Source organism: Planococcus citri, chromosome 5 (genome assembly GCF_950023065.1).
Source record: "Planococcus citri chromosome 5, ihPlaCitr1.1, whole genome shotgun sequence".
In the NCBI taxonomy this organism is placed as follows: domain Eukaryota; kingdom Metazoa; phylum Arthropoda; class Insecta; order Hemiptera; family Pseudococcidae; genus Planococcus; species Planococcus citri.
In genome coordinates this window covers 59,153,317-59,162,322 of record NC_088681.1, presented here as the reverse complement: position 1 = coordinate 59,162,322, position 9,006 = coordinate 59,153,317, and the positions used below count along the sequence as shown (strand labels likewise).

Genomic DNA, 9,006 nt, shown 5'->3' with positions numbered 1-9,006 from the left:
CTGAGTGTAATTACGAATACCACACAGACATTTACCTTAAGATTATTTATCTTACGAAATAATAACACATCTTCAGTTGTAATTCAATGTATTGTATTCAAGTACATAATTACAACTTACTCAAGCTATATTATTTATACTGGCCTGTACAGTATTACGGAAAGAGAGAGATGGCATTTTATGCCTTAGAAAGTGCAAAGCACATCACCACGGGGAATAGGGAACAGTACACGGATGTGGGAAGGTCCATATATGTTACTCATTAAGATGAGATTTACAATAAGGATCCTCGGATGTTTTACGTAATAACTCCTGGACCCGAGTGCATCTGAACGACTCAATCAACGTAACTGGAACACAGAACATATTCGAAATAGATCACTTGCTTCACCAGTTCATATTTCGTATATGACTGGACTTGTGCTACTAATTTAGTCCATTAGATTTACGCAAATAGCATAGTATAGGTGGTCCTATACCATCTCCGGAACATTGATATCCGATGTTTTATCATCGGGAGTCGCCAAATGACTGGTTTCTCTAGCGTATGTTCTCTCGTTACGAAGTATAGAGTGAACTAATCCGCTAGGTGTCGTATTACGAAACTATTTTTAATGTTGGCTAGAGGCAGAACGAATTTCTCTCGCTTACGCGACCGAAAATGCATCACAATCTGTCTCTACACAATTTCTAACACTTTTGAGTCAGATTAAAGCAAACTTTTAGATATTAAGTCTGGTTTTTAAGAATTTGAAAAAATTTATGAATTTTTGACATCACGTCAGGCTATTGATAACAAAAAAAAAATCGACCAGTTCTCAGAATTTCACATTTTGTGAAACAAGCAGAAACATATCCATGATTTAAATACTTGGGTATTTACTGCCTTACATTTAAAAAAAATTGGGAATTTTTCCAAAAAATGTCTCACTTTAAGTAGGCATAGTTTTTAGAACTTTTTTTTTAAAAAAAAAAGGTGAATTTGAAAATGAAAATTCAGGGTGCCTAACAAAACTCGTAGACAAAAAATCATGACTTTTTCATGACCTACTTTTCACATTTTTACCGCATGAAAATAAGCACCCCTCCTCCTCAACAAAATTGAATAACTTGAAACTGTGAAGACTTTTTTAAATGTAGGTACATATTTAAGTTTTTTCATTTTTCTGATTTTTTTGAACGAATTTTTCATTTTTCCCCACTTTATGAAATTTTCAAGTGTGTTTTGAGCAAAATTCAAAACTTTTTCATGAATTTTCATGACTTTCATGACCACCTACAAAAATTCATGATGGTTAGGGAGCCCGCATAAGGATCACTTACACCCCCGTGCCGATCCTCCGAGACAAATTTTTTCTTAAAGGGGAAGTCCTAAAGGTGCTCTAGCTCTTGTCCTCAAAAAAAAAGTGGCCCTATTTTAAAAAAATGGCGGCCATTTTGATTGACAGGTCAGCCGAAATCGCAGATTTTGCGTTCCAACATAGCACTAGCATAATATTTTTTAAACCGTACAAAAGTAGATCAAAAGAGCAGGCAAAAATTCAACACCTGTTAAAATTTCAAGTGCGAAAGTGCCTTTTTCGATTTTTGGTGAATTTTTGAAAATCAAATTAAGATGAGGAAAACATCAAAATTTTACCAAATTGACCATGCAAGCTGAAATTTGGGATATACACCCTATTTTCGACCTGCCAAATCGATTGGAAACTGTTTCAAACCGTTTTGACCAGTTCTGGAGCCTCCAGAAGATTTTTGAAACTCGAAATCCTCACAAAATTTCATCAAATAAAATTGGAAAGCCGAAATTAATTCTGCAAACTAATTTCAATACGCTGCAAAGTCGACTACAGGTAAATTTCAGCCATTTTTTGGAAATTACTGGAGCCTTCAATAAATTTTTGAAACTTGAAATTTCCCCAAAATTTTATCAAAATGGAGAGGGAAAGCTGAAATTACCTATGCACTCCAATTTTAATAACATCTGAAGACGACTTCAGGCGAGTTCATGTAATTTTGAAGCCTCCAGTGACTTTATGAAAGGTTTCATGGCGTTTTTAGGAGAATTGAAATTTCCAAAAAGTAGCTGAAAGCTTCAAAACCACTTGAAACCACCATGCAGTCGACTTCATATTATTGTATTGATATTAGTTTGTAGTGTACCTAAATTTCGGATTGCTAACCCTATTTGATGAAATTTTGGGGAAATTTCAAGTTTCAAAAATGTACTGGAGGCTTCGGGAATTTTCAAAAAATCGCCGGAGGCTCCAAAACGACTTTAAATTTACCTGCAGTCGACTTCATAGCGTATTGAAATTAGTTTGCAGAATTAATTTCGCCTTTCCAACTCAATTTGATGAAAATTTTGTGGGAATTCCGAGTCTCAAAAATCTACTGGAAGCTCCAGTAATTTCCAAAAAATGGCTGGAGGCTCCAAAACAACTTGAAATTTACCTGCGGTCGACTTCGCAGCCCGCAGCGCATTGAAATTAGTTTGCAGGATTAATTTCGGCTTTCCAACTCCATTATTTTGATGAAATTTTGTGAGAATTTCGGGTTTCAAAAATCTGCTGGAGGCTCCAGAACTGCTCACAATCGATTTGGCAGGTCGAAAATAGGGTATATCCCGAATTTCAGCTTTCTAGGTCAATTTGGTATGATTTTGATTTTTTCTCACATTTTGTTCACAATTTGATTTTTGAAAATTCACAAAAATTCGAAAAAGGCACTTTGGCACTTGAAATTTTAACAGGTGATGAATTTTTGCCTGCTCTTTCGACCTACCTTTGTACGGTTTAACAAATGTTATGCTAGTCCTGTGTTGGAACGCAAAATTTGCGATTTCGGCTGACCTGTCAATCAAAATGGCCACCATTTTGTAAATAGGGCCACTTTTTTTTTAGGACAAGGGCTAGAAATGTTCCTTAGGACTCCCCCCTTTAAGAAAAAAGTTGTCCCGGAGGATCGGCAGGGGGTGCAAGTGATCCTTATGCGGGCCACTCGACTAATAAAAAATAATAAAATCGTCTACATATAAGTAAAATAAATTTGAGAAAAAAATTACCCATTTTAAATCAGTTTTCATGAAATTTTGGGAGCCTACGGAGGCTTCCCCCGCGTTGAAGGGTTCGAAATTCGAATCAGAAAAGGCGTATCTATCCGAAAACCTAGATTTTTTCAATTTACACGATACATGGAGAATCAATAAAAGGGGGGGGGGGAGATTGAGGAATTAATCAAAAAATAAACTCATATTCGTATTCAGCTGTTTCGAGAACAATTCTTAAAGCGATAGGTAACATAATATTTGATATTTTTCAATAATTTGACCTACAATTTTGAAGATTTGTGCCCCTCTCCCTCTGCTTTGCTAAAAGTTTATTTGTAGCTTGTTGTAAATATCATAAAAATGTATGAATGGAATGATCCAACTTGGAAAAAAATCAGTGACTCGTTAAAAATTAAAATTACGCCAATGTCGTCAAACTTTCAAAAATAATTTAGGTATTGAAATTTTAGCTGACTTTTGAAATCGGGACACTACGTAAGAAATTTGAAAGCAAAAAATTGACAAATTTTCGACGTTTTGACGCATGTAGACCATTAGATATGACATGAAGTCAGACTTTTAAAAGCTTGGAAAAAAGTCAAAAAATTGCTAAAATTATGTCAACACTCAAAATTTTTTGGAATAAAATCGATGAATTCCAAAAATTAAGACTACCTATAATGAGTTTCACTGTATCTTGTCGGACTTTTAATGGTCCGAAAAAAAATCCAATGAGTTCTAGACATCTTATCAGACATTGGAAAGCAGAGAAAATCGATCATTTCTCAAAATTAACCTTTCATAATATTTACGCAGATATTGACTTTCATGTATATTTCAATTTTTACAAAGTTTTAAAAATTTGGTCAGATATACGTTTAAAATTTTTCCTAAAAAATTCTGCATGCAAGTTTGAGTTGAGAATGGTTTTTTTGGGGCGGGGGGAGGGTGGGGAGGAAATGGTTGGAATATCGCTACGAGCATTTGATTTTTTATACACATAAGTATCAATGTAATTTTTATAAATAAATTTTGAAAATGAATTATTCAAACTCAAATTTTGAACTTTTACCAGGATGTAGGTTGATATGGAAAGTTGAAGTTTTTTCCACATCTTTTCACAGGCTTGCAAAAAAAAACTCAACCAAAAAATTTACTTTAAAAAATCTTTCTTTAAAAAAAAAAATCACAAAGCCAAAAAGGTCGTTATTTGAGTCACTTACCTAATATCAAATTTTGCATCTTGAGCAACATGTTTTTTCTGATTTTCATAATTTCAAAAAGAAAGAAAAGGAAAAAGGAGTCTAGGACTTGGAATCCTAATTTTTTTTTCATTGAAAAAACACAATAGAATTTTCACGTTTTTTTAGACGAGGAGTGGGGGTGGGAAGTCGATGTTGGCAAAACATCAAAATAAAGCACAACCAAGTAACATCCTCTTGAAAAATTTCAATTTCATCATTTTTCACAAAAATTCATCTTTACCTCAGAAATTAAACTCGATCATAAATTTCAAAATCAACTTACAAAATCATCAACATAATTATGCCATTCACCTATTAAAATTATGTTCAAATTCGGATATTTTCCTCATTTCAAGTTCTTCTGTCATTCAAACAAAAAGTATCAAAATTCTTCCAATTTCTCACTTTTCATTTCAAATACTTACTCAAATATTGAAAAAAAAAAACAGTAAGTAGGTATCCTACCTGTGCAATTTTTCGTTCTTTCTTCTTTACCCACGACACGTGCCACATCTGAGGATTCCGGAAATTCCACTTCTCTTCCTGCAAACAAAAAGGTTATCGTTCGAAATTTAGTGATAAAGTATGTACGTAATACCTACGTACATATTTAGATAAACATCATTGCATAGAAATAATAGGTCACGGTGTTACAATCATCACTCAATTTAGCAAATTCCATTGACCTTTTCAAGGCCCTATACCTAGTACGATACATTCGTCAGTTCGTCATTTATGTAGCAAAGTCCAATGACATCTCAACTCGAGTACAAGAACCCTCTCATCATTCAATTTTTCGTACTTTTTTCTGCGTCAAATTGTACACCTAATGATTCGACGATGTTTACAGAGTAACTCACTCGAGCACATCATTACGTGTCAAGTTGAATGAAATACTTACTTGCAGGACATTCTAGGTTTAAATACTCGTAGTAATTCATCAACAAGTCAGAGTCACAGTTTCGGTCGAAGTTGATGGTGCAATACGAATAAATCACTGTCAATTTTTTTAAATAAAAGTACTTGATTTTTTTACTCAAAATTTTACCGTGAAATAAATTAATATTATAATACGACGCAAAATGAAATTATATCAAATCGTTACTTTATTAACCTTCGTATTTGGAGTATTAGCTTTGGATAAAGAATGGTGGAAACACGCGACCATTTACCAAATTCTGCTAAGATCATTTCAAGACAGCAATGGAGATGGAATCGGAGACATCAAAGGATTAATTTCCAGATTAGATTACTTGAAGGATATTGGAATAGATACGGTTTACATAATGCCATTTTATCCATCTTCCGGGATCGATGGAGGTTACGATATCGTCGATTATAAAGGAATAGATCCAGCCTATGGAACGATGGAAGATTTCGAGGAGTTGATGAGGGAAATGAAGTCTCGAGGTAAGATCGGCTTGATCTGCATCATTGCATGAGAACATTCTCACAATTTAATGGATTTTTTTTGGGGTAGGTTTATACTGTTTGATGGATTTGGTGATCAATCACAGCAGCGATGAGCACGAGTGGTTCCAAAAATCAGTCAATAAAACTGGTCCTTATACGGATTACTATGTTTGGGTCGATGCGAAAGGATACGATAGCGAAAGTAAACCCATTCCGCCGAATAATTGGGTGAGCTTTGAATATTTATTTTAAGAATTGGTACTTTTTCGATTGATTTTATTCACCATGTCATTAATTTTTCAATTTTCAATATTTAAATCACAGTTCAGTGTATTCTCCATGAGACAAGATGGTACTGCCTGGACATGGAACGACCAAAGGAAACAATTCTATCTGCATCAGATGAACGTAAAACAACCAGATCTAAATTTAAGAAACGAAGCTGTCAAAGCTGAAATAAAGGTTAGTTGATTTCATCACCCAACTTCAATCAAAAGCCAAACTACAGGTTTTTAAAACCAAAATTAATTCTTTCAGGATATACTGAAATTCTGGTTGGAAAAAGGAGTATCTGGGTTTAGAGTCGATGCACCGATGTTCTTAATGGAAGATGAGCTACTTCGAGACAATCTACCACTAAGTCCAGAAGCGAATGTTTTCACCATGTTTGCAGAATGCGAGCATACCTTTAATCATCCGGATACCTTCAGATATGTGAATGAATTGAACAGGTTCCTAAAACAATACGACCAAGAAAGTGGAAGAACAATTCAAACGTAAGTAGTCTTTCTCATCAGTTTTTATAAATCAATCATAAAAGTTATTAATCGTCACTGAATCAATACCCAGATTATATTTTGTAATTTTTAATTCACCTAACAGGCCTCTAATAGGAGAAACTTACGGACCAGTCAAAAATGTAATCAAATATTACGGAACGAAAAAATTCCCAGTATTCCATTTGCCTTTTAATTTCCTCCTAAGTGGTTTATTAACATTCCTGGATGCTCGAGGTCTTAACCAATACCTTCACACTTGGCTCAATGCATTGCCCAAAGGAATGCCATCAAACTGGGCAGTAAGTCATAGTACATAGGTATTACACGACAAACCTTTGAATTTTCAGCCATAAAAGTTGCCTTCATTTTGCAGTTAGGCAATCACGATCAAGGCAGAGTAGCTTATCATTTGAATGGAGAATACAGCGCTATCATGCTGGCATTGGGCACCCTGCAGCCAGGAACATCTTCATTGTACTATGGAGAAGAAATAAACATGGGACAGAATAATTTGGTTCGAGAAAAGGACACATACAATAGAGTTTTTCATCGCACCCCGATGCATTGGGATGATTCCAGAAACGCTGGTAAGTTTATTTTTCCACTTCAATAAATCCTACTTCCTCATCTGTAATCTCTTAGGCCATATAAGCCATCCAATACCCATCAATAATTGATTACTCGTAATTTCACAGGTTTCACAACTGCAACCAAGCCTTGGCTACCAGTACACCCGAATTACTGGCGAATCAATGTCCAAAGCGAAAAAAACACCCAAAATAGCACGTTGAATTATTTCAAAGATTTAATGGCTCTTCGAAAAACCGATACAATAATGTATGGTGACCTGAAATTCTACATTGTATCAGAATGGGTATTAGCGTTTTCAAGAACTTACAAGGGGAATAATTACATCGTTATAATGAATTTGGGAACGGAAACACAGCCGATGGATTGGCCTGCTGACATCAGCAATCTTCCCACAACCCTGACTGTAGCTGCTGCCAGTCCTAATTCTGGGTATAAAAAAGGGTAAGCATCGAGGAGTCTGATTCAACCAACAAACGTGAATTTTTTTTTATCATTAGGTAGGTACATTGAAATATTGAAAATGATCGTGTTGATATTTTTCAGTTTTAAAATGGAATCGACGCAGTATTTTCCACAGATGTCGGTTTTAAGACCACATTCCGTTCTTGTACTGAAATCTGATCCGATTCTTTCATGAAAACTGGCTCATTCATTACCTTCAAACAACGTGCCAATGCTCAATTTTAATCCAGTCAACTTATCAAATATCTCGTACTTACCAATAATGTTTAATACATTTATAATTTCATAAATGTTTCCTCAATAAAAGAGTTATATTTTCATTCAACTTTATTTCTTGAATATTTTTGTTCATTCAACAGCAGAATCAATCGAAAAAATCATGTGTGTAAGGTATACGACGAGTTTTTTTTTTGAACTGATGCACTACGCAGTTCAAATTGAACGAAACAAAGCTAGCTTGAAAGCGTACATCCAAAAACCTCCACCCCCAAAATTTCAAATAACACAATTCATTTTTGGATTTTTAGCGGTTTTTGAAAATTTAAAAAATTTAAAAAATCTGTTTCACAACAATTTTTTAACTCTTTCATAAGATAAGTATCATTATTCTTGAACAAAAATATCAGCCAGATAGGATAATTATACTTCATTTCAATTTTTCTCCCCTCCCCGCAACTCCCAAGTTATCAATTTTCTCCAATAAATAATTTAATTCCTCTCTGAAAGCATTTATATAACGTACGCGTTTTATTATTTTCCAACAGGCCACACGGTTACAAACTTACAAAGCCCTGCCTTTTGCTACCCCAAAGTGTCACTTTTTTGCCAGAGATTGTCAAAAAGTCTAGTTTATTTTGACAAAAATGGAAATGCCCAAAGAGTAATATTTTTTTGACAATAATTCCCAAAAAGTCCTGGTTTTTGCCAGAAATTGTCAAAAAGTCTAGTTTATTTTGACAAAAATAGCGAAAAGGTATCATTTTTTTGACAATTCTCAAAAAGTCCTGGTCTATGCAAAAATTATTGTCAAAGTCTTGCTTTCTCCAAAAATTATAAAAAATGCAGGATTCTTTATAAATTTGCAAACATTTTCCCCTTTTAAAAAATTGACTAAGGATTTTCATTCTCGTTGTTTTTTTTTTCGCAGAAAATTTCAAAAAACTGCCCAAAATTCTTGCTTTTTTGACCAAAGTTTCTAAGAATTGTCAGAAATTCTAGTTTTTTTAAAAATTCACAAACATTTTTGGATTCTAGAAAAATGATAAAAGATGGTCCGTTTTTTTGGTAGATATTTAATACAGCCAATTTTTTTTTTCTACAACTTGTCCAAAAGTCTACTTTTTTTTGTACCAAAAATTGCTGAACATTATTGTCAGTCGCGCTTTTTGCGAAAAATTGTTATTTTTTTTTCAAAAATTGCCTACGAAAGTTTTCACTTTGTTGCTAAAAATTACCAAAAAATCTATTTTTT

At 34.0% G+C, this 9,006-nt stretch overlaps 1 protein-coding gene across 1 annotated transcript; it reads left to right on the top strand.

Moving 5' to 3' along the window:
• Nucleotides 1–5,223: 5,223 nt before the first annotated feature.
• On the top strand, nucleotides 5,224–7,860 carry LOC135848226 (maltase A2-like). The gene is made up of 8 exons (XM_065368064.1): nucleotides 5,224–5,700; nucleotides 5,771–5,931; nucleotides 6,028–6,165; nucleotides 6,241–6,479; nucleotides 6,586–6,781; nucleotides 6,856–7,069; nucleotides 7,178–7,514; nucleotides 7,617–7,860. Exons 1-8 carry the CDS (start codon nucleotides 5,373–5,375, stop codon nucleotides 7,708–7,710), a joined length of 1,707 nt encoding a protein of 568 aa, XP_065224136.1. The 5' UTR covers nucleotides 5,224–5,372; the 3' UTR covers nucleotides 7,711–7,860.
• The last annotated feature ends 1,146 nt before the right edge of the window (nucleotides 7,861–9,006 follow it).

Excerpts from the sequence above, each read along its gene's own strand:
- LOC135848226 (XM_065368064.1), top strand. The coding sequence starts at position 5,373 with ATGAAATTATATCAAATCGTTACTTTATTAACCTTCGTATTTGGAGTA. Across the intron at positions 6,166-6,240 it reads CTGTCAAAGCTGAAATAAAG|GATATACTGAAATTCTGGTT; the intron begins GTTAGTTGATTT and ends TAATTCTTTCAG. Across the intron at positions 6,782-6,855 it reads GAATGCCATCAAACTGGGCA|TTAGGCAATCACGATCAAGG; the intron begins GTAAGTCATAGT and ends TTCATTTTGCAG.